Here is a 26724-nt window from a genome sequence, read left to right on the forward strand (position 1 = left end):
TCCAAAAAATTAAAGATTAAAATTGCAATTTAAAAGGTCTACTAGACTTTTCGAGAAATGAAATACTCAGCAGAGAATGCAGAGCTTATGTTAATTATAATTCTGAAGAGAAATTCTTGCAATTAGAAAAGCCACTACTTTTCAAATTGAAACCTTTTCCCGACTGCGATATTTTAAGTTTAGAAATGAAAAGGCAGATGTTATTAATGTCTGGATAAAAGGTAGAGAGTTAAAAACTGCAAGCAGAAAGTAAAATTAGCTTCTATAATTAACAAACATTCGAAAGTGAATTGTTGGGCATTAAAATAACAAGAACTAATTATCATACTTATTCAAAAAAATACAAAGAGGAAATTCTATATAGACTAAACAAAAATAATATTTACAGAAAAAGTGCACAGCAAAAATGGATGAGAAAAATACACATGTATGAATAAATTTTCAAACTTATACATATTCAAAAGAACTGCATGACGAACAGCAACAACGAACTAGCTACACACAGAAATGGCATTTTTCTTGAATCATCAAATTTGGCACATAATCAGATAAAATAAAAATTTTCGCACATAAAAAGCAGACTTTTATCCTAGAATATAATAAAATTCAGTAATTAAGATCAGAAAATCTTTTACCAATCTGTTAGGCCAAGAACTTACCCGCATTACTAATTCAGAAGTCAAACAACAAAAATCAGCGTTAATTTACAAAACTTTCACAGGACTAGTTTCGATGGTTTTACCGAACCATCATCTTCAGCTGCAAAACCGCAAATGAAAATTAGTTTTAATGAATATTCTCGCATCTCAATCTGTTAAATAAACTGTGTTCATATGCAAAACAAGATATTAAATAATACAAACAAGAATTGACATATTTATTCAAAAGAGGCATAAAGAAGAACAATTTTTATGCAAACTAAGTAAAAACGGCACATTTACTTGAAATTTTGGTTGATCTTTACAATATGGTAACTGGTAGTTTGGCGACATTTTGGAGGCGATAAAGGTTACTACCTGGGACTTTGGTAATAATGTGAGCAGTACTCAGTTCCGATTACGCATTATTTTGTGTGAGGGAAATGAGAGATCATGGGATATGTCATGTGATATTAATGGACGAATTACGGTTCTTGAATCGGAAAAGGGGGGAAATCGGGAACAAATCTGGAAATTTTGTATTTGGTTTATTCTGTGTTGTGTGAAACAGTGTTCGTGAATTTTTGGATCCCATGGCCGTAACTAAAGAAAAGTTTATCGGACACGTAATCAAGTTTCTGAAGAAGATTAGGTAAGTTAGTATTTTTAATTATTTGAGGATATTATTTTTATGCATTGTTCTAAATGTAAGGTGGAAAGGAATTTTGTATTATTGGGAAAATTGTTATAAGCAATGATTTAGTTTAAAGTAATTAGGATTGTAAGGTAATTTTTATTAATTTAATGTATGTGCTCATTTATATTTTAAGTAGTGTTTTTGAATTTAATTATATTTTAATGAAATGATAGTTATTTTGTGAATTTTATGTTTGTAGGAATTTGGTATACGTTTAAGTTGAAATAAACGTGCATGGAAATAATTTAAATATTTGATACTAAGTATTTGTAATGCTTGCGGTATGAATTCGTTGGTGACGTGTATAATGTAATAGATGATTTAGAGGTAAAAGTTTTTGGATATTTTATTTATTTTATATGTGGAAATGTTCATACTTGGAAAGGGTAAATACTTTTTCGCGACCAGGTAATTTCATATATGTTCTTTTTACCGGGTTTAAAGATTGAGAAAATTGTCATGTATTTTTGTGAAATTTTTCTAATTTATGAGAAAAAAGCAGTGTACATGGATATAGTGAAGAGTGTGCGCAATGCCATTTTTGTGCAATTCTGGGATGTTTTTTTAAGTAAAAATAAGTCGGCGTGTACATGGTTTATGTGTATGTGTTATTTTGAAAAACGCGTAAGGAGTATGGTATTATGCACTTTTTCCCAATTTTGCAGTGAATATTTGTCATGATTAAGCAGTTTTGTTTGATAAAATTTCTAGCATAAGTGTAATTCGGCTACTAGATTGTTGGAAGAAGTGTTCAGTAGATAAAAAGAAAAGAAACATGTCTTTACTTCGTGAAGACAAAATGGCGGCGGGGAAAAAAAATAGAGGGTTGCTGTAGGAGAGTTGGTCGCCAAATTTTTGCCAAAAAAACGCCAAGTTACCATAATGTAAGGATCAACCGAAATTTTCTCAAAAATTTAAAAACTTGATGAATCTCTACATGAGCTAAAGAAAATACCACATTCAACTTGAAATGAGTTGTCAGAAATTTACTAGCACAATAAAAAGAGACATGGAGGGAAAAAAAAGAAAAAACAAGAATTAATTTTTATATCTACTCCCCCCCCCAAAAAAAATACAGAATGAGCAGCAGCAACACAAAACAAAGTAGACAATTAAAAATAATTTTAATGAATCGATCATTAATAATGAAATTCTGGACATATACCACATAATCAGAGATAAAGTACAAATTTTCATACATAAACAGCAGATTTTATCCTACAATATGATTCAGTAATTAAGAGCAGGTAATATTTTACCAATTTGCTAGGCCAAGCTCTTACCATCATTGGTTCTAATGCATTTTTCAACAAACAGCATTACACATCTGTCAAATAAACTGCACTAATCTGCAAAACAACACATTAAAATAATACAACTAATTAACATATTGGCTCAAAAAAGGCATAACGAAGAGCAACTTCTACACAAATTCAGTAAAAATGGCACATTTACTTGAAATATCCTCAATCAAAAGTTTACTAGTAAAGCTTTTACATGTGTTAGAATTTTCGTGGTTACTTAAAAAAAATGGAAACAGTAATCTCTACACGACCTAAATGAAAATGGCGCATTTATCTAAAAACACGGTAATCGGCCAGAAATCTACCAGCACATAAAACAGAAAATGAGCATGAAAAAATATACGCATGCAAAAATTACTTTTCATATTTAATAATAAATATAAGATATAAAGCAAACACTTACCAGAGAAATAGAAACCTTGGGTATTTGACGAATAACCTGAAATTTGCCATTGCGCACATCTAAAAACAAACAACTTCAAATTAATCAAGCAAAATGTGTAAATTTGGAAAACAAGGTATTAAAAATTTACGATAGAATTTTAGCATACTTACGGATCAAAAACATACAACCCTTCAACCACAGTTCCAGAAATAAGAATGAGCCAATGACGCCAAATTACTTGGCGAGAAAGTTATTAGTAGATCTTCATGCAACCCAGAGAATCTCGTAACTCCTCCCATTTTTTCCCCCTTTTTTCTCGTGAAGATAACCTGTCAACAACGAATTCCATCAAAGCGTTGTGTTGTACGTTTGCGAGTTGTAGCAGTCTAATATTAAATTTGTTTCTCAATTAAAATTATGTAGTTATAATAATTTTCCTCCCTGTCTGTCTCACCTTGTTTAAAAAATAAGTGTTTTGGATTATATTCTGTTGTTAATGAAATTAAAAAATTCAATCGTGATATTTTAGAGAACTTCAATGAGTTTTCTAATATGCCTGCAGATTTGAACCGTCTGACTGAAGGATGGTTAGAATTAGAAAGCGATCCCGGTAACTCCTTTGATATAAAAAAAAAAAAAAAAAAAACTGTTTAGGTTTACGCATAATCGAGAAAAAAATTATAGTAGTACATAACCTTTTATGGCATGACGTTATTTTAACTGATCATATTTATATGTTTTAGGTTTGTTCACACTTCTCTTAGAAGATTTTGGAGTCCGAGGAGTGCAGGTTGAAGAAGTTTATGATCTTCAGAAAACTATTGAAGGGTAAAAGGCTGCACTATTTTCAAATAATTATGTTTTAAATGTGATTTATCTTAGTTAAAATGCAAGTTAGTATTTAAATAGTAATGATCTTGTTGTGTTTAGTTGAATATATATCCGAGTTAGGATTTTGTTAGTATTTGGTGAAAGTGCAGAATCGCCCACTGCTTGGCGCATTTTTAAGAATTGCACATACTCGGTATCCATGTACACATCAACCTATTTTCACTTAAAAAAACATCCCAGAATTGCACAAAAATAGCATTGTGCACTCCCTTGACTTTATCCATTTACACATCGACCTATTTTCACTTAAAAAGTCAAAGAAAACTGACAAAAATCCAATTCTTCTTACTCTTGTAAAAAGCGCCAAACAAAAAAGTGGGCGATTCTGCACTTTAGCCTATTATTTAAGTGTACAGAATGATATTATATTCATTGGTAAAGTTATTACTCTTTTACTCCTCATTCATGAGTTTACTCTATCCATGTTTGTATCTCTCTTGTGATCAAATATAAAAAGTAAAGCTACTTTCTCGATTTAATTTAATAGTAAACATGTTGAATTGTAAGTAGAATTTTGAAATAGAGCTTTGAAGAAAAACTCGGTCTAGTGTAGAACTGGGTGCCCCTTCGCTTGGCAACAAAGGTTTATCTTTACAATATGGTAACTGGTAGTTTGGCGACATTTTGGAGGCGATAAAGGTTACTACGTGGCACTTTGGTAATAATGTGAGCAGTACTCAGTTCCGATTACGCATTATTTTGTGTGAGCGAAATGAGAGATCATAGGATATGTCATGTGATATTAATGGACGAATTACGGTTCTTTAATCAGAAAAGGGGGAAATCGAAAAAAAAATCTGGAAATTTTGTATTTGGTTTTATTCTGTGTTGTGTGAAACAGTGTTCGTGAATTTTTGGATCCCATGGCCGTAACTAAAGTGAATTCGAAATGGGTATTTATGTATGTATTAATTTAATGTATGTGCTCATTTATATTTTAAGTAGTGTTTTTGAATTTAATTATATTTTAATTAAATGATAGTTATTTTGTGAATTTTATGTTTGTAGGAATTTGGTATACGTTTTAGTTGAAGTAAACGTGCATGGAAATAATTTAAATATCTGACAATAAGTATTTGTAATGGTTGCGGTATGAATTCTTTGGTGACGTGCATAATGTAATAGATGATTTAGAGGTAAAAGTTTTTGGATATTTTATTTATTTTATATGTGGAAATGTTCATTACTTTTTCGCGATCAGGTAATTTCATATATGTTCTTTTTACCGGGTTAAAAGATTCAGAAAATTGTCATGTATTTTCGTGAAATTTTTCTAATTTATGAGAAAAAAGCAGTGTACATGGATATAGTGAAGGGTGTGCGCAATGCCATTTTTGTGCAATTCTGGGATGTTTTTTTAAGTAAAAATAAGTCGGCGTGTACATGGTTTAGTGATATTTTAATTAAATGATAGTTATTTTGTGAATTTTATGTTTGTAGGAATTTGGTATACGTTTAAGTTGAAGTAAACGTGCATGGAAATAATTTAAATATTTGATACTAAGTATTTGTAATGCTTGCGGTATGAATTCGTTGGTGACGTGTATAATGTAATAGATGATTTAGAGGTAAAAGTTTTTGGATATTTTATTTATTTTATATGTGGAAATGTTCATATTTGGAAAGGGTAAATACTTTTTCGCGATCAGGTAATTTCATATATGTTCTTTTTACCGGGTTTAAAGATTGAGAAAATTGTCATGTATTTTTGTGAAATTTTTCTAATTTATGAGAAAAAAGCAGTGTACATGGATATGGTGGAGAGTGTGCGCAATGCTATTTTTGTGCAATTCTGGGATGTTTTTTTAAGTAAAAATAAGTCGACGTGTACATGGTTTAGTGATATTTTAATTCAATGATAGTTATTTTGTGAATTTTATGTTTGTAAGAATTTGGTACACGTTTAAGTTGAAGTAAACGTGCATGGAAATAATTTTAATATTTGATACTAAGTATTTGTAATGCTTGCGGTATGAATTCATTGGTGACGTGTATAATGTAATAGATGATTTAGAGGTAAAAGTTTTTGGATATTTTATTTATTTTATATGTAGAAATGTTCATATTTGGAAAGGGTAAATACTTTTTCGCGATCAGGTAATTTCATATATGTTCTTTTTACCGGGTTTAAAGATTGAGAAAATTGTCATGTATTTTTGTGAAATTTTTCTAATTTATGAGAAAAAAGCAGTGTACATGGATATAGTGGAGAGTGTGCGCAATGCTATTTTTGTGCAATTCTGGGATGTTTTTTTAAGTAAAAATAAGTCAACGTGTACATGGTTTAGTGATATTTTAATTAAATGATAGTTATTTTGTGAATTTTATGTTTGTAGGAATTTGGTACACGTTTAAGTTGAAGTAAACGTGCATGGAAATAATTTTAATATTTGATACTAAGTATTTGTAATGCTTGCGGTATGAATTCGTTGGTGACGTGTATAATGTAATAGATGATTTAGAGGTAAAAGTTTTTGGATATTTTATTTATTTTATATGTGGAAATGTTCATACTTGGAAAGGGTAAATACTTTTTCGCGACCAGGTAATTTCATATATGTTCTTTTTACCGGGTTTAAAGATTGAGAAAATTGTCATGTATTTTCGTGAAATTTTTCTAATTTATGAGAAAAAAGCAGTGTACATGGATATAGTGAAGAGTGTGCGCAATGCCATTTTTGTGCAATTCTGGGATGTTTTTTTAAGTAAAAATAAGTCGGCGTGTACATGGTTTATGTGTATGTGTTATTTTGAAAAACGCGTAAGGAGTATGGTATTGTGCACTTTTTCCCAATTTTGCAGTGAATATTTGTCATGATTAAGCAGTTTTGTTAGATAAAATTTCTAGCATAAGTGTAATTCGGCTAGTAGATTGTTGGAAGAAGTGTTGAGTAGATAAAAAGAAAAGAAACATGTCTTTACTTCGTGAAGACAAAATGGCGGCGGGAAAAAAAAATAGAGGGTTGCAGTAGGAGAGTTGGTCGCCAAATTTTCGCCAAAAAAACGCCAAGTTACCATAATGTAAAGATCAACCGCAACAAATTTTGTTTAGTTTGGATGATGAAACCCCATTTCAGGTTACCATGATATGTTTAACTTGGTTTAGCTTCCTGATTTTTTAAAGTGAAAGTAGGTCAATGTACACATGGACAAAGTCAGGGCAATGTGCGATGCCGAGTTTGTGCAATTCTGTGATGTTTTTTAAGTGAAAAATAGATCGATGTGTACATGGACACAAAGTTTGTGATAGTGGTTACTACGTCATAAACATTATTTTTATGCTTTAAGAATTACTTTATACTACCAAATTTAGAAAGAAATATAATTTATTATTCACTTTTTAAAGATATTTTCATTTAACCTTCTAGCATGCACGTATGTACAAAATTTACGACAAATTCAGTTTTTAATTCACATTTTCCGCATATCGAAGCTAAGACGTCTGAAGGTCATTTCTATTCCTCCTTTCTATCCTTCCCCTCATCATGGTATGTGCCAACAGGAAGTCATTTGACTTTTTTTTTTTTAACTGAGCTTTTGTGCTATGTGGCGGCTTTTTCCTAAAAGTTACGACACACACGTGGTCTTGTTTTAAAATTCGGAAAATTTTTTTTCTCAAATATTTTGTAATATTCTATGTGGAATGTTTCGGTTTGAAATATGCAGCAATGAATCCAAATTACTGATCATACATATTTATGCTAAAAGGTTTGTTTCAAGTTATTTTATTTAGTGTCAAAGTGAAATTAAGAATCGGAACTCTCCAGATGTTTTATTATGCGTGGAGGGGAGGAATCAAATGTGCATGTGTAAAACCTGTAATCTCGTCGAGAGAGTGTGTTAAGCTCCAAGAACGACTGAACCAAAGAGTCGGGAGCTGTGCTTTGTGTGTTGTCGAGTGCATCGTGAGTTGTAGTGTGGAGAGTCTCGAGAGCACTTGGAGTTCCAAGAACGACCGAGCAGAGTCAGGAGCTGTACTCTGGTGCTTTGCAGTGAAGCTGTCTCCACCATTATTGCATGACAGTGTGAAGGCTGTGTCGCTGATTGTTCCAGCATGTTTATAGTAGATCTTCAACAGCTATAAAAGTTTTTTTAAAATGTCCTGATTAATATTGGTAAATAAAGTGTTTCAATACTTCAACAAGTGTTTTTGTTATTCGCTCCAAATCCGCACAAAGCCCGTACAAACGTGAAGGAAGAAGATAACGTAACAACTGGTGTCAGAAAGAAAAACACAACATTATTGTTCTCACATAAATACTTACATTGCAATAAATTATATAAATACTACTTACAAAATATTAGAGTCATTATATGAAAAATTAGTATACAACATTAAATATTCACGTAATCTTGGTAACGTGCTGGAAAAGTAATTGTTCTCCCACTACGTGTTGTTTTAAATTTTTAATTATCCGTCTTTCCATTTTCATCTCTGCTTGATGGAATACAGTACAAAGTCCGTAATCCGGACTCGTCGGTACTTCGGCGATTCCGTATTATAGATCATCAATTTAAATCTGGTAAGATGGCATGCAGAAATTATATAATTAAAAATATGAAACCGTAATTTATGAAATAAAAAGCAATTATGATCTAAAAGGTATCAAAATTTACAAAAAAAAAAAAAGGTTAATATTTATTTGTTTACTTTATTAAACATTTCTTTCAATGTAGGTTGTTTAAGTTGCTTTGTTTTTTGTGCTAATACTTTCTCTTTAATTCTATAAACAGACATAATTTCTTGTTCAGTTACAAAGTTCCACTGTTCAAGTCCTGTAATTGCTGTGTCGAGAATACCGACTAACTTGTCAGTCGAAATTTTTTCGTTTTCAATAACGCCTCTGTCACTTTCTTCACTATCAAACCGGTATTTTCCGGATCTAGAACAATACTACAGATTTCACCGTCCGTTAATTGATTGAGGATTGGGGCATTGTTGTCGCAATGAAAAACTTCTATTATATCATCTTCATTTATTACTGCTTCTCCACATTTCTTTACAAAATCCAATAACTGGAAAATTTCACTTTTAGTATGCGATGTCCAAAAACCTTCAAATTCGTGGCTATCATCTTCATCGTCGTCACCATGAAGTATGGTAGATGGCCATAAATTATGCCAAGCATTTTTTAACATATCTGGAGACACATCCTCCCACGATCTTGCAATGTTCCACGCAGCAGATTTTATGCTAAAAAATTTCAAAAAGTCTTGAATGGTCTTGCCATTGTTAAAAAATTTAACATAGATTTTCAAAATGTTACTTTATATGTTACTTTGCATTTCAGCAGGTGCACTATTCCCATATTCATAGGCTGAATGATAGACGTACAATTTGGAGGGAAGAATAATATGGATACATTATCTTTCACTAAAACTTTAAGTGAAGTATGCTCCAAACAGTTGTCAACAATCAGGACTATTTTTGAGTCGTCAGGTAAACCAACCGAATTCAAATGACGCCGAGCCTCGGGTGTAAAATGATTTTCAAACCAATCAATCATCAACGCTTGTGTTATCCATACTCTTTTATTTGCGCGATATATGATGGGGAAAATTGTTACTCCTTTAAATGCTTGAGGTCGTGCATATTTTCTGATTACGAAAAGTTTGCACTTGTGCATTCCTGCAGCATTTGCACACTAAAATTGTTGGTCTCGCTTTGGAATCTTTGACACCAGTTGAAGGCTTTCGTGTAGAGGTTGCCAAGGTATATCATGGTACATATTGCCAGAAAAGACCAGTTTCATCAGCGTTGTAAATTTGTCCTGGAGATAATTTTTCACTCACTAGTAATGAATTCATCTGCAAATTGTTCAGCAGCTTCAGTATCAACTGAAGCTTTTTCACCTGAAATCTTTAATTGTCTTATACTATGGTGATTTTTAAATTTGGTTAACCAACCTGTCGAATATGTGCACTCAGTGTTTAAGTTCATTTCTTCATGAAATATTTTGGCTTGAGCCATTAGCATTGGGCCCGTCAAAGGCACTCTCTCGCTGCAATGCTGTCCGACCCATTCAATCATCACTTTGTCATGATCGTCACTTTTAGCATAGCGAACCCTTTTTCTGTTATTCATTGCAGGTGGGGGTGTCAGTATCCACAAAAAATTCAAAAAGTTCCTTTTTCTTTTTGCTTATGTCATATACAGTTGACTTTCCAACGTCATACTCCTCGCATAATTTTGAGATAGATAGCCTTTATCCATTTTGTGCAGCAATTTTACTTTTTGTTTGTGAATGCATATCGAAAATCTTATCAACCATAATTGCCAATTTATCAATACTTTCATCACTAACCGCCAATATATATATCTTTGATATGATGCAGCAATTTGTCCGTTCATAATATTTTTAATACCATGTGAGAAATATCACTAGTTCCCAAGGATTTAATTTTTTGTAATAGATGACTAGGTTTCATATCACCAATTTCAATGCCAGTGAAATGGCGTTTGATTCGTTTATTTTAACTTTCTTTACATATATTTAATAAACGCTCTTTTGCCAAGGAATATTTATTTTCAGTCTTATCAGTTATTATATCCCAAATAGTATCTACATATTTAGGTTCCATTTGTGAGACGGTAATTAAACTTGGTGTCATCATTACTTATACAGTCAAAAGTCGTTAATTCAGACACCCATAATCCGAAATGATCTATAATCCGGACGTCAAAGCTACTAACTTTCTGCGCATGCGCATAAGACCTTTATGGCTGTGAACATCTGTGTGTGGATGCGCAAAATACGTTTACGCAGGCACGTTTAATGTATAACGGACGGTATAAGCTAAGCTAAAATTATCTAATTCAGTTAATGTTGCAGATTGTGTTGTTCCTTAATCTTCGAATTGGATCCGGCTTATTATTTTTTGCAGACTGTTAGAGCAATTTTATAAAAGTAAGCTTGAACTTTTGATTATGTCAGATAGGATTTCTGATGTATATTTACAATTATGTAAAGGATCTACAAAGCAAAAGTATGTTTCGAAGTCCATTAAACAAAAGTGGAATTGCTGCAAAAAATGACCTAACCATTCCGAAATCTCTGCGGAAGGGGGGGACGCAGCGGCGCGCAATTAATTTTAAGTTGATCTGTTAGCACTATCCTTATCTTCAAGGCAGATGTTTTCATTTTATTTGGCTTATAATTCCTTACTAAATGTAGTATTTCATCTCGATGTATTCCGTCTTTAATATGATTTAAATTAAATTCCTCATCATTATAATTTGCTTCCGATAGTGAAGAAAGTGACACAGAGGTTATTGGAAACGAAAAAATTTCGATTGTAAAATTAGTCGGTACTCTCGACACAGCAATTATAGGACTTGAACAGCGGAACTTTGTAACTGAACAAGAAATTATGTCTATTTATAGAATTAAAGAGAAAGTATTATCACATAAAACGAAGCAACTTAAACAACTTACATTGAAAGAAATGTTTAATAAAGTAAACAAATAAATATTAATCTTTTTTTTTTTTTTTTTTTTTTGTAAAATTTGATATTTTTTAGATCATAATTGCTCTTTATTTCATAAATTATGGTTTCATATTTTTAATTCCATAATTTCTGCATGCCATCTTGCCAGATTTAAACTGATGATCTATAATCTGGAAAAATCGATAATCCGGAGTCGGCGAAGTCCCGACGAGTCCGGATCAACGTTTTTTGACTGTACCATTAATTTTAAACTGTGCCTCTATCTGATAAAACCAAATTTCTGGCTTATCTATCCAAAAAGGAATTTTTATACCGACCTTCATAATTTCTGAAGAATTTGCACCATTTAACTGGCTTTCTGTCTTCACTGTATTTTCCATAATATTTAGCATTGCTAACTTCAGGTCACCAAATAATGTAGTGGTTGCTACATCATAAACATTATTTTTCTGCTTTAAGAATTACTTTACACTACTAATTTTGAAAGAAATACAATTTATTATTCACTTTTTTAAAGACGTTCTTTTTTAAATGACATCATTCTACTATTATTTTCATTTTTTACTGTTGCCATTCACAGTCTACATAAAGTTGCATGAAAAAAAGATTATATATGGTTTGTAGAGGTTACATATACATGGACGAAGTCAAGGTAATGTGCGATTCCGAGTTTGTGCAATTTTTTGATGTTTTTTAAGTGAAACTAGATCGATGTGTGAATGGACACCAAGTTTGTGCAGTTTTTGACTTCTAGTTTTGGTTTTTTGTAGCGGCCATCTTGAAATTGTGCTTTCCTGGCAGCAATCTTGGCGTCAAAAATAAAAATTTTAAAAAAGGAGCCCCCCCCCAAAAAAAAAACACCCAAGGGGTACCCAATTGTAAACTTTTACTAAAAACTTATATAAAGCAATAACCTCTGAATAATTTTTGCTTTAAAATGTAGAGCAGTACTTACATTTTAGCACAATCACTTTGCTGCAATCTGGGTATTTTTTATAGAAGAAAAAGGTGATTAGATGAATTTTTGGATTGCAACTTGCAGTGGATTCGATTACCTGAAAAACTATTAAGCACATGGCTGCCAGAGTTTGGGGTTTGGCGACTTCTATTACGGTGGTTGCAATAATACATTAAGTACCCATAGGACTGGTCAAGGCAGTTCTCAGTCAGCAATGAGCAACATTCCAGTATAGATGTGCTTGATGCACCACTTTCCAAATTTTGTGATTTTTTTGTGAAAGCGTAGAATAATATTTTGTACGTTCATTCAGCATTGGCACGAGAGCCCCTTATGGGCCTTAGCCTACTTCAGAAGCTTTTCCCATTTTACCTTCCTTCCAGCAAATGATCTCCCGTTATTAATTTTTAGAATGGCAAAATCCTTGTTCAAGCATTCCCTCCATCTTTTCTTAGGTCTTCCTCTTGATGTTCCACAAACAGGACTAGCATGAAAAACCTTAAGGACTGTTCTCTCTGAATTCATTATCGGGAGGGATTTAACCCATATCATTCTACTTAATTTTATGGATTTAATAATATCCTCATCTTTATAAATTTTGTTCAAAGTTAAACCATTTATGCCATATATTATTCTCCAAAATAGCACCAAAAATGGTTCTTAGAATCCTTCAAATTCCTTTCAAAGATTGGCAAGGCTGTTTCTTCTCTAGTATTCAAAAGTTCACATTTCTGAAGCATAGGTTAAGACTGATATTATTAATACCTCGAATAATAGAATTTTTGTCCTTTTGTGTATTAGGTGGTATTTCAGATGAGGTTTTAAACCAAAGAATTCGTAATTTGTAACAATCCTTTTTCTGATTTCAAGATTAGTATCATTTTTATAGTTAATTTTGGAGTCTAAACAGGTGAAATTTTTCATAAATTCAAATTTAAATAGACCAGTGTCAAATAGTTTAGGTGGATTTTCCTTTTTTACCATCGTACATATATTTAGTTTTTTTCACATTTACTCTAAGCTTCATTTTCCTAGCTGAATTCTCTGTTGCCAAAAAGGTCTCTCCTAGCACAGCTCTAGATCTTGCAATTATATCTACATCATCAGCACAAGCCAGAATATGAACTGTTTTATTAAAACCAGCACCTCTTATAACTTTATCTAGAGCCAAGTTAAAGAGAAATCATAGCAAAGCATCCCTCTGCCTAACTCCATTGCAGATCTTAAAGGAGGTAACTGAACTCCTTGAACTCCTTCAATGGTGAAGAAAGTGACAGGTTGTTGAGAGAAGAATTTCGATTGACAATATAGTAGGAATTCTCGACATGACCATTATAGCAGTTGAACGATGGAACTTTGTAAATGAGCAAGAAAGTATTATATGTGGAAATTAAAGAGAAATTGTTAGGACAAAAAATGAATGTAGGGATTTAACAAGAAGGTTTTAGTTTTCAATAACAAATTTCAGTTGATTTAATACAAAATAGATACTAGTCAAAGCAATTTTTGGAAATCTCAGTTACAATGTCCCTTGACTTAAGTAATTTTATTGTCCAAAAACCAAGAGGGTAAAATTTTGCAAATTTCCAAAAGACATGGCTACATAAGAACATAATAAATAAAAAGTTTTTTTTTTTTTTAATTTTTAATATTAGAAATTGAATACCATGGTAAACCTTTGTATGTTGACATTGCAGTTGGAGTTGATTACAGATTTTAGCTAACTGGGCTACAATATGTTGAATATGTTGACAATGTGTAGAAACTGTATTGCACCAGATGGCGCTGTGTGCACTTGAATTCCTTAGACTAGTGCAGAACCTTGATGACTGTAAGAGATGTAACACGAACGCAAAACACTAACTAAAGTTTATATGTGCTTCCCTTTATTGTATTTATTGTGTCATCAATAAAATTTAGAGAAAATGAAAAAATGCGAATCCTTGCTGTGTCTGACAGGTAAGCAAAATTCGAATTTTGAATTTTAGAATATTTTAGCGAACGTGACAAAGAAAGTATATGCGTATTTACACAAGGTTAACAGAAATTTTTTTGCATATGCAAAACCTAGATGTTGTAATTAATACTCATTGGCCAATAGATGACCTTTACTGCTGTTTGATTTATGAATAATTGATTTGTTATTCATATAAGACCAGGACTGGTGCCAGAGTTGATGTGACCACATCAGACATCAGAATTCTGCATTCTAGTAAGAATGCTTTATGTTCTTATTGTTGTTACTGCTACTCCTTTGGTCTCAAATCATCCATAAACAGTTAGAGAAGGTAAATGAGCAGCTGACTCAGTGAAATTATAGACCAAATATTAGTCTGTGTTTGCTTCGCTGTGTTTGGTTGGAATTAAAAAAAGACACTTAGAAGGGGAAGGTAGTTTGATCTTACCGTTTTAACTGTTGACCCTGCAAAATTGACCTTTGCAGGTAGTTTGGGATGTTTTGTCTTTATTAATAAGACAAATTTAGGGAAACTCGTTTTTTGAATGCACTGATGAAAGGGAAAATTATATGAATATTTTAAAAATTTTCAGAACCTGGCCCTAAAAAACTTGGGTGAAACATTAAAGGAATTACAGTATATATGAGATTTGCTGATTTTTTGCGATGGTGCATTTTTAAAGATTGATTACTGTATTTGAGAAATATAAATGTTTACATGTAGGAATTTATTTTATACTAGTTTAAAAATAATAATCTTATTAACATATTTACTCTTTCATTTTAGCCATATTTTTTCATTACTATGACACTCCAATATGTGATATCTCCCTAGTCATAATCATATTATGACTAGGAGATATTGTAGAAATAATTGGAGCTTAGAAATGTAAATAGCATTTTGTTTCCAATACATATTTTTTGGCCAAACTCAGCATATTACTCAAAACAATACAGCAAGAATCATTTACATATGAAGTTGAATATTATTCTTCATAAATGAAGTAATAAATGTAACTTTGATTTGCGATATTTCTCCTTAACCCTCTGACTGCTGAATTCGTGGACCGAAATCGCTTCCAAAATTGAGTCTTTTTTTTTTTTTCCAATATTTTAAATCTATATATATTGGAGAATTGAAAAATGTACTTTTTCTTTCTAGAAAATATTTTTTATGTCAATTTTTATCATGAAAAACTAAGTTGCCAGAAAAAACAATTTCAGATGTTATTGCCAAAAAAATCTCTCTTTTTTTAAATAAATTTCAGTCGAATTATAGTTAATTTTTATTTATTGCATAATATAAAAATGTAAAATGTATAAAATTTAAGAAAATATAATGCACTGAGGGAAAAATACCTTAGAAATGCAGTTCAGTGTGATAGAATTCAAAACAGTGTTCAAGGCAAAGTCCAACTTCACAGTCTTTGCATTAGATTCAATAAATGTAATTAATAATCAATCTAATCAGTAAATCTAATTAATAATTCAATAATTTAATTACATAATCAAGATAATCGCTGAACGTTTTCTAGCAGCCATATCTGTAAGAAAAAAAAGTGGCAAAAAGTGAAGTTTGAGCACTAATACCACATGCTTCATGTGCTGCAATTTAGTGGACTACTAACGATATCTGTTGGCCAAAACGTAAACTAAATGCCTAATACTGTATATAATTTATTTCAATAGTTAAACGGTAGAAAAATTCAATAGTTAAACGGTTTTCTAGCAGCCATATCTGTAAGAAAAAAAAGTGGCAAAAAGTGAAGTTTGAGCACTAATACCACATGCTTCATGTGCTGCAATTTAGTGGACTACTAACGATATCTGTTGGCCAAAACGTAAACTAAATGCCTAATACTGTATATAATTTATTTCAATAGTTAAACGGTAGAAAAATGGGATGCGCTCCTCAATAAAGAAAGAAAAACATACTCGCGGGATGAGCAAATTTTGCTACATTTGAGTTGCCCGTGGAAATCACAGGATGATTAGCCAGAGGGTTAATTTAAGAATTCAAAACTTTAATTTGGGGTATTCCCATCGTATTCAGAAGTATGTAGTTGTTTAAATATGGCAAAGTGCATGAGAGCTGTCTGACTAAGAGGAGTGATGCCTTTGAGGGAGAACTTTTTCAGTGAAACTAGTTGATATTCAGATTGCACATTGATAAATTATGAAAACTCCCATGTTGCCATCTTATTAGCTGGGATTTGAATCCAGGTTGAAGTACCAGCATCTCCAGATTATTTGGCAAATAGGTTTGGTTTTATTAAAAAGTAATTTGCACAGAAATGCTTATAAATGTGTCTAATTTTATTGTGCATGGATAACCTTTTTTGTATCTAATGATAGTTGTCTTTATTTTGATAGCTAAATGACACTAAGGCGTGTTCACTTTACAGATGTATAAAAATTATATTTTAATTTCATCATACTTTTTAGCTATCCAATCTTGATACCTAAATATGAGTTACATAATCATGGGTTTATCTTGGGTTGCACTTATTAAGTACTAGCAGCTACGCGGCCAGCCTTCGTCTGGCTTTTAAATGTACCGGAAAAATGCCTAAAGGGAAAACATTTAAAAACTGCACAAAATTTTACTCTGCAGAACAGCTTTATATATATATATATATAACTGTATTACACATAACAAAATTACAATGAAATAACCAATATACCTTAATACAGATATTAATTATCCTAATAAATAAATTAACCAACTTCACGTTGCAAAATCTTAAGAATTCAAATGGTATAAAAGAAGTTAAAAACTTTGTTTCCTAAAAATTCATGAAAGACTTTTTATATAATTAAAATTATATGTAATTAAAACATAATATAAAAAATTACAATCAAATAAGCAATAAATCTCATATTTTCAAGACAAAACAGTCAGCAGTCCAGTAACCAAAGCAATGAATAAAAAACTGTTGCCAAAACCACATTTCTAAAAGAATGAAACTATCATCAGAAAGCAATAACCAATCAAAGTTGTGCTTTGTGGATAATTAAAAATATACAACCCTCTTTGCCATTAGCTAATAAAGAGAGAGGGAAATTCTTTCTGTTGTACCTTGCGAGGCACATGTGTCAAAATAAGAAGATTGCGATGTGCGTGTTGCGTGTTCAAAAATTAAAAGAAAATAAGTAGCATTTTATCTCATATTTTCAACAGACCAGTATACAAAGCATTGAATGAAAAACTGTTGCCAAAACCACATTTTTAAAAGAATGAAACTATTCAAAATGATGCAATAAAATCAAAAAGATAAAATAAAAATTAAAAAATCTGATTCGAATTTTGAAAAAAATCACTTCATAGTGCACTGGCTCTTGTATAGATGCAGCTATATACCAAATTTTGTAGCCCTGTATCTGTTAGCTTATGCACAGCATGAATGAAAGACACAAAGACTCTTTCTTTTACTATATATAGAGATTAATTTTTTATAGTTAATACTTACAAATTTGAATTTCTTACTACATATGTTCAAATGTTTGTTTATCTATTCAAAATGTTTAAAATAGCACAATCACTGGCAATAATGAAATCTTCAAAATGTTTTGTTATGACACTGTACAGTTAGCTATAAACTTTGGTGTACTGTTGATGAAAATGTATGTGCAAATTATGTAATAATAAGAATTTTATGCAGGCCTGTTTTTGGATTTATTTTCTTGTTCAAATGGATTGAAGAAAGACGATCTAGGCGTAAAGTTGCTGTCTCGGAAGAAAGTTTCGTTGAAGATGAAGACACTATTAATTCAATATTTTTTGCCCAACAGGTGGGTTAATGCATCATTTATTTCATTGTTATTTTTCGATATTGTTACTTAAGTTTCATTTAATATTTTTCGTTGCATAATAATTATAAATTATGCAACAAAAATATTATTTTAAAAGAAAATAATATTTTTGCCAAAATGTTTTGTTATGACACTGTACAGTTAGCTATAAACTTTGGTGTACTGTTGATGAAAATGTATGTGCAAATTATGTAATAATAAGATTATTACTTAATTATTATTACTACTTATTATTATTATTACTTACTTAATTATTATTAAGATTATTACTTATTATATTACAAAATATTATTTTAAAAGAAAATAATATTTTTGCCACCACCTAATTTATTATTGCTGAACATGGTAGCCATGGTATAATTTATTTTTCCTCCTAAACAAAACCTAAACTGAACTTACAAAACTAACTAAGTAGAACTAAGAAACTTAGTAAACTTAGTAACTAGTAGAACTAAGAACTTAGTAAAACTAAAAAACAATAAAAGAACCAAACTAATTAATTAACCAAATTAAAAGACTAGGCAGCTGGCCCATAACTTGTCCTCCAAGGAAGAGTCGCTGGCCTCGTCAGCAGGGTCACCTCGACCTTTATTCTGAATAAATTCGACATAAAAGTTAGAATAATATACGATACAACTAAATATTTTGTTTTAGCAACATTGTGAATGGAGATTTTCCATCTTTGTAAAACATTTAATAACTTATTCATTTAAATTAATTAATTTTACATAACTTTTAACATAAATTGACAGTTGTGAAATACATTATTTTTTATTGCATTATCTTTCTAATTAAATTACATAAATAATCACAAATATACAATTTTAGAAATTTACTGCATAACCAACGTACATCAAAATATTTATATCTGATTAGATAATTTACAATTTTTATAATTCCTAAGCTGGATTTTTCTTTCATAATTAAATATTTTTTCTCTTGAAATATTTAAAAATATTCTTCTCTAATAGCAGTTATCACTGGAAGAAAAGTGTTATCAGTCTTGCCTTTTTTCATTATTTTGGTAAAAGTATGTTATTTTAGGGTCCTCCTTGGCAATTTTGGGCAGTACTTGGATACCAAATTTGTGCAAGTCTTGTTATTTTGGCTTGCTTAGTGGTGATTTTTGTGCCAAAATAACAGGACAAAGAATTGCACAAACTCGGTATCCATGCACACATCAACCTATTTTCATTAAAAAAAAATATCCCAGAATTGCACAAAAATAGCATTGTGCACTTCCTTGATTTTATCCATGTACACATCGACCTATTTTCACTTAACCCATTAACGAGCCCACCCCTTGGAATGAAATGCTTTGAAAATGGCCGTGCTGTCAGATAACAAACCCCTCCAAAAAAAAAAAAAAAAAACGCTTTCGTTTTCTGAAATCTCTCTAAGATGGCCCAGTCTAGGGCAGTATGTTTGCTTCCCCTTAGTGTGATGGGTAAGTCATAAAATTGCCTCCCCGCTATTGAATGGCAAGAAGTACTTCCTGGCTTTAGTTTCGTCTCTCCTCTTTCTTTGTACTTGTAGTTTGTAGTTTGTCTTTTAATATGTGACGTCCGAATTTTCTGAAATCATTTTAGGATATTAGCTTCCAAGCTTGTAAATTTTCAATTATTCGACATGTTTTATTGGGCAGTATTTTAAGAAAGATCATTATTTATTTTGTTACACAATTTTTTTACTATTTACTTATCTATTTTACTTAGTTTTAGTAGGCCAATTTATTTTGGGAAATTAAATTTTAATCCATTCTTTTACTGACTCAGTTTTCATCACATTATAAGTCCATATATATTTACGATGAGAGTACAATATCAGGAATTTTTGGAAAATTTGGCATACGTATTTATATTTTAGCGTTGAATTTTTTCCACAAGTTGTTCGTTAACAGTTGAGCTCATCTTCGTAAACGCTTGATCTTTTCAGCATGGAATTGGCAAGCAATAATCTTCCTAATGTTTTTCGGGATTTTATAGCAGTTTCTAGAATTTTGGCAGTTTTCTACAAATATTTTGTTAAGTTTAGCTATTATACAGTTATTACTAATGTGGAATTTAAAACCAAAAATGTATTCCTTCGTTGATTTGAGAGATCACATTTCGAATTTAAATGGAAGTTTAAATGAATTTGATACAATCTTACCACAGACTAGAAAGAATTATTTCTCTGCGTTGGATGGATTTTCTCACTTTTCCGTATTTTATACATTAAATGCATAAAGCAGACACGTACAAAAATCCCTTTTGATTCTTACGGTTTCAGTTAAATGAATTGTAAAATATATATATATTTTAACTTTCAAAATGTATTTGCTCGTTTATGCATAAGTTTAAAATCGTGGGACTTCCACTTACAAATTATATGACTAAATTGCAGTCTTATGATAATAAAATTTTAGAATCATCAGTTTGTATATCCATATATATTATACGAAAGTATCTCATTCTTTTTTTAGGGCTCTTGTGATGTAAGTGATAGTAGATCGGACTAGCAGTCGGAAGGTCTGCAGTTCGTATCCGTGCGAGAGCATAGAGGATTTTTCATATTTTCTCCTCAGAAAAATGGAATGTATGGAAACGTGATAGACTATAATTTGTGGACACATGAATTAGGTCGATAGAGTCTCGTGCTTCTTCTCTTTCGCCCTATAAGAGGGAAAAAATAAGGAATTATGCCATTCTCCTTATCTTGCTACAAATGGATGTTCTTCCAATTAGAATTTGGAAGACATTGTTGGTAGAAGAAAAATTACAGCACTGCTGAATTTTCGCATTTCTTGCTTACTTTTTCTGGTATTACTTTTCCATTACAGTATGTTAATATGTGAAACAACCCTGTAAAATGTTTTTTACGTAATTTATGTTCAAGTTACATTAAAACACAATTTTCGGAATTAAACTTCCTACATATGGGTTCCCTCTTTTTTGATACTTCTAGTGAAATTATGTTAGGAGATAATATAATCAATATTTCTTTAGTAAATAAATTATTATTATCTTACTTTGCGCAAGTATTAGAAAAACTTCTTTTCGAGCTAAGTGAATTTTAGATCATTCAACATATATATATACACCGCATTTTATAATTTCATTACACAAAAGTTTTATACCTTAGAGAGTATATCTTTTCTAGTAGATTTCGTATTGCTTGAATTTTGAGGGAAAAGGAAAGTCAAGATTTTTACAAATAAAAACAATAAAAAAAATATTCTTTCCTCCGTTCAGTGCTGTATCTCTTTACTGACATGTGGGTGCGATTATGGTAAAGCCTCGAGGGCTATCTGCCTAAGGGAAGAGATGCTTTCGGGGAGGACTTTCTAAGGGAAACTGGCTCGTATACACGTTACACATGGAGAAAACCACGAAAACGCCCATGCAACAACCCTGTTTGCTGGGTTCGAACCTCGGACCGAACTATCAGTGTTCAGCGACTTTACCGCTCGGCTGATGGTGGGCCTCTCTTTAATGACGAATTAACACAAATAGATAGGCTGGTTTCACCCGAAGGTTCGGCCTTTCTGTAAACGATTAGGGGAAACTGGAAAAGCAATAAAATGATTTTTCACTCATGAATCGGCATCTTCAAGAAGCATCGACTCCCAGTGAGTAAAAGCGACCATCTGGTAAGATGTATTTTAGCATAAAATGGTTTGCAAATCCAAATAACATTAATTTAGAGAAATTTTTATGAATGCAATATATAATTCTTAGATAAAAGTATAAAAGTAAGTAAAAGGGGGCGATGTAGGGTGTTTTTCGCTACTTTGAATTTTTAGAATAGGGCCTCAAACATATTACTGTCAACCCTGTATTTAGATTTGCTAACTTTACTAAAGCACACGATATCTATCTTCTAAGATAGGAATATTTCACTTCTGGCAAACTTTCTAAGGAAAACTTACATGCAGTTAGGTTTACATATAGAGAAAACCATGAAAATTCCATGCAGCTGATCTATTCCTTTGCTGAAAATAGAAGCCTAGAAGAATTGATAGTGTTGTGTTGCTTCAGCGACTAGATTTCTCACTTTGATTTTGGAATTAAAAATATAATTACAAAGATCTCCACTAGAGGAGATCATAATTCATTATTTTTTCACACATATAAAATCTGGTTAAATATCTTTCCTCGTTTATAAATTACAGAAGTTTTTTTTTCAATAATTCCTGATATTTTAAAGGAAAATTTTCATGTGTTTTCCTTGTAGCAGGTTTAAATAGTCGTTGATTGAAACCACACTAATTTTACCTAACAATCGGAAAATGACACAAATGACGTGAACTCTTTCATAATTATATTACTCATTAGCATTTAAAAAAACATAACTTGGGTTGAAGATTACCTCAGAAGAGTTTTTTTTTAATTTCTTAATTTAGATGCCATACAGTCTGGTAATACATATCTTATATAATACATAATAATAAGTCTGGTTATACTACAGCCATGTCAGTGGCCGATAAGACATCTAAATATTAGTTGTTCGATTTGGATTCAAACTCAGATGAACGAATGTGATGGCTGTGTGGTATTTTTCCATGTGTAACATGAATATGAGCTATTCGTTAGAAAGTCCTCTATGAAGGCATCTTTCTACTTGAAAGCAGATAGTCCATTTTGTGTTTTGCTGTATTCAAATAATTCTAGCCTTCAAACTACGACACCTATCACTCTAAATCAAAATGAAAGTTTTCTAAACAAGATTTTTAAATAAGGCTGGTGGAGGTTCCAGTGGCCAATCGCTAAAACCGCTGAATACTGATAATTCGACATGGGTTCAAATCCGGACAAATGCGCTTGTTCTGTGAAAGTTTTCCAGGGTTTTTCTACGTTCAGTGTGGATGAGATCTAGTTTCCCTTTAGAAATTCCCTCCATTTGATGCAGAATCCTCTTGCGCAGATTCCAAATCCATTAAATTTTCTTTATTAAATACAATTATAATTCTTTCTTTTTAGAGAAATCACAGGGGAAAAAACTGTAAACATCAAATTACAATTACGAATATTTTAAAATAGTTAAAATTTTGAGCGGGAAAGCTCTTTTAATACGTTCATAAGCAACTGATAATTAGGGGAAGAAAAACATTTTAAATTGGCATAAAACTTTGTCGATTTGCGTCGATGCGTTTTCAAAAACTTCTGCTGAAATATGAAGAGTCGTATTTGTAAAGCATTTATTAATGAGATCTGTAATTATATACTCAGCTTTTAGTTTTCATAACCTTCCAGCCATCAGAATAAAGTCATTAAGCATAAGGGGGGACGAAAAAGGAATTTTAAAGAAAAGATTATTTTTACAAAATGACTCAAAATTTCCTGAGCTAGTATAAGTAATTATGTAACTCAAATAATTAAATATTTGCGAAAATTTTGTTGACCTCTCTCAGTCTTACCAATATTTCTGTATAGATATAAAACATAATTATCGATAATGAGTATCATAGATAGTGGAGGATATAGAATGAGCATCACAATATATAATTGTGTGTGTCGCAAAAGCAGCCACTTTGATAAATGAACATAGCTGTCGGGAATCGCATATGAAAATCACATACGTGCTTTATAATACCAAGAATGTTATAAAAATGACGGTTATTTGATATCAGCATTTACTGAACTTTCCAAAATGTTTAAAAATATAATATTTAAGAGCCAGCAAGTTTGTTTAAAAAATTGTATGCATTTCAATCACGGTGTTTTGTCGCCATAATCAGAAGCTCGTCATCGATATTTAGACTTTTTCTCGATAAGCTACCAAGTTCAAATTTTGTACTCACACCGTTTACGGTTGGAAACACGGCAAGGTAAACCGAGTTTTATAAAATTCGATTTAGAGGTCTTAAAATTTAATGTTGAAAAAATTTTTTGCGCATATTTCCATTTAAAGAATAAACTAAAAATCTCACAGATTTTAAGTTTGCATCACTTTACAGAGCGTAAAATAGCTTTTGAAATAAAATTTGCATAAAATTAATATAATTTCTGATTTTGGGCGAATTTTTAAAACTTTATACTTTTATGAGGTAAGAGGAATTTTGGAAGTAAAAGACAACCAAAAGGAGAAAAATAATTTGTCATACAGATTAATGGGGATAAGAGCCCCTTTGAAAAACTCCTGTACAGTTTTATAACAAGAATAATAGATTCTTAAATAACGAAATCAAATAATCGAATCGCATTGTAAAAAGTATAAGATTTATAAATTTATCAAGAGAGCTGCACGTTTTTTATTATTCGTGATATAAACTTGTAGAATTTTTTTAAAGAGAATTATTTAATCACGTGTTCCCAATAAATTATATAATACATTATTTTCTCATTTTAATTCATTAATACTTCTTTGAGTCATAAATAAAAATTTATTTTATAAAAACTTGTTTATTTTATTCAATACTTGTTCTAAAACGGAAATTCTTAATTCTTTTTATATATTCATTCACTTTGTAACTGGTAATAAATTTGTTTCCTTAGAGTCAGTGTAAGGCCTTTATCTCAAAACATCAAGAAGACTTCTCCCCGCGCTAATGACAGCCATTACCCATTGTAGTCCGGGGTGCGCGGACCCTTGTTCCCTTAGGCAATGGGTGTTGGAAGACGTACAAAAATATGGGCTAGACGTTTTTGGCGCATTTTTCCGCTATTACAAAAACACAGGAAGATCCGTTTTTGATGGTACATTTAAACTAACAATAATCGGTAACGAACCATTAAGATAGCTGCATAAAAGAACAAGAAAATCCGTGTCAAACCGTTAATGGGTTGAAAAAACATCAAAGAATTGCACAAACTAGGCTTTGCGCACTTTTTTGAGTTTGTCCATGTACACATCGATATATTTTCACTTAAAAAATCAAAGGAGCACCTAATTCTACAGTAGAGACAAACAAAAAATACATAATCTCATTAAACTACATTTAAAATCAAACAATAAAATAACATAAAAAAGGATTATGCATTTAAGCATTACACAAAGCAAATATCCGCTTACCTCTGTGGCACACAAAATTCCTTAACAGCATCCAAAACCTTTCTAAAATTATCTGAACTAGAATCCATATATCTGTGTCACCACATAAATTCACAAAAATAAGAGTAAAAAATATCCTACGTATTCCGGACTGTCCCGAAAATGGCTATTGAGTAAACCTTCATTTACACACCAGTCAATTAATGCACTTTATCCCCTTTCGTTCCAAATCATGCAGAAGCTTCAAATTAAGTTTACTACATTCAGCTATTTTACTGTCTAAACAATGAAACAAGCAATGTATTTCCTAACCACGCACACCACAAAAGCTTTTACAAAACATCCCATGATTCAAAATTTTCCAGAATAATGTAAACAATTACATTATAATAGGGTTTCCATAACATTCAACTACTCGGGTTACCATAAATGAAACAACTTTGTGATAATACAAGGGGTACCCTAAAGTCAACTCTAACCATTATTTCTTTTTGCAATAATGTTTTCATGTATTCTCTTGAGGTGGTACAATCTATATTATCTTTTTAGTTGCATCCTTTGCAGTGTTGTCTGCAGCATTATTTCCTAACGCTCATGTGTGACCTTTAATCCAATTCATTGTCAAATGATGTTTTCCTATAAATTCTACAGTTTTATTTCTTACTTCTGTTACATTTTTAACGAGACATTTTCTAGAATTTATTGCTTTCAACAACACACTTTGAGAATCGGTGTAAATTGAAATTAAACAGTTTACCAAATCATTTTTTTTATCCATATATCAGCCTATTCTAAATTCTAATTTTTTAAAGGCTGATAATTCAGCCTAAAAAATTGTACTTTTCATAAGTCTGTATCCCTTATTTTTACATTTCTGTTCATTTTAATAAGCCACAAAGGCAGCTTCTGCTTTTTTGTCCATCACCGAACCATTAGTAAATATTTCAAAGTCACAAGCTTGTGGCATGTTTCTTTCCCATGCTACATTCTTTATTTTTGCAAGATGGTAATAATATTTATCTTCCTTTACATCAATATTTTCGTGATTGATAACCAAATTACCATAATGTTGCATGTGTATTGGTTCATTATGAATTAAATGCACACCCAATGAAAAATGAATAAAATTTATTATTATCACACCAAATAAAACAAAATACTTAAATTTCCTCAGATATTTGTACAGTATCCCAATATCTCTCAATAGTTTTCTTTTAAACTACTAAAAACGTACAACAGAACTAATTCAAAATAGAAGAATGTAGAGAAAGCTAATCCGATTTCACCGCAAATTCGCTACAGTAAACAACAGCAGTTTTCTAAACAAACTTGTAAACTACTGAATTGATAAGTATTCCTTCTTTTTATTAGCTTTTTAAATCATGCACAAGCATATTCTGGTATGTTCTCGATTTTAACCCCAAAATCAAAAGTTTGCAATTATGAGATATTATTTATTAGCTGCGCATGCTCCGTGTTTAATTTTTCCGGCGTAGCTTTCATTTCAAATAATTCTCATGTAGCATTGCATGGGGAAATGAAACAATTTAATAACAATGGTATTTAAAAAAATAGCTAATTCAGTACAAAAAACGTAACAATAAATTATATCTTTTTCCATATTTTATGCTAGATATTTCTGAATTTCCAAGTCTGTCT

The 26724-nt window shown here is 31.2% G+C and overlaps 1 protein-coding gene across 2 annotated transcripts in view; it reads left to right on the forward strand.

The window, feature by feature from the left end:
- The first annotated feature begins 3360 nt into the window (after nt 1-3360).
- Nucleotides 3361-26724, forward strand: part of caly (ubiquitin carboxyl-terminal hydrolase calypso) — a 90333-nt gene continuing 66969 nt past the window's right edge. For both annotated transcript variants that reach the window (XM_085823228.1, XM_085823229.1), the window contains exons 1-3: nt 3361-3634; nt 3768-3852; nt 17943-18072. In XM_085823228.1, the coding sequence (XP_085679354.1) occupies nt 3577-3634; nt 3768-3852; nt 17943-18072 (273 nt within the window). In that variant the 5' untranslated portion in view covers nt 3361-3576. The remainder of the gene's footprint in view (nt 3635-3767; nt 3853-17942; nt 18073-26724) is intronic.

Source organism: Stegodyphus dumicola, chromosome 9 (assembly GCF_044657685.1).
Source record: "Stegodyphus dumicola isolate Sdum_Otavi_A_Nest chromosome 9, ASM4465768v1".
Taxonomy (NCBI): domain Eukaryota; kingdom Metazoa; phylum Arthropoda; class Arachnida; order Araneae; family Eresidae; genus Stegodyphus; species Stegodyphus dumicola.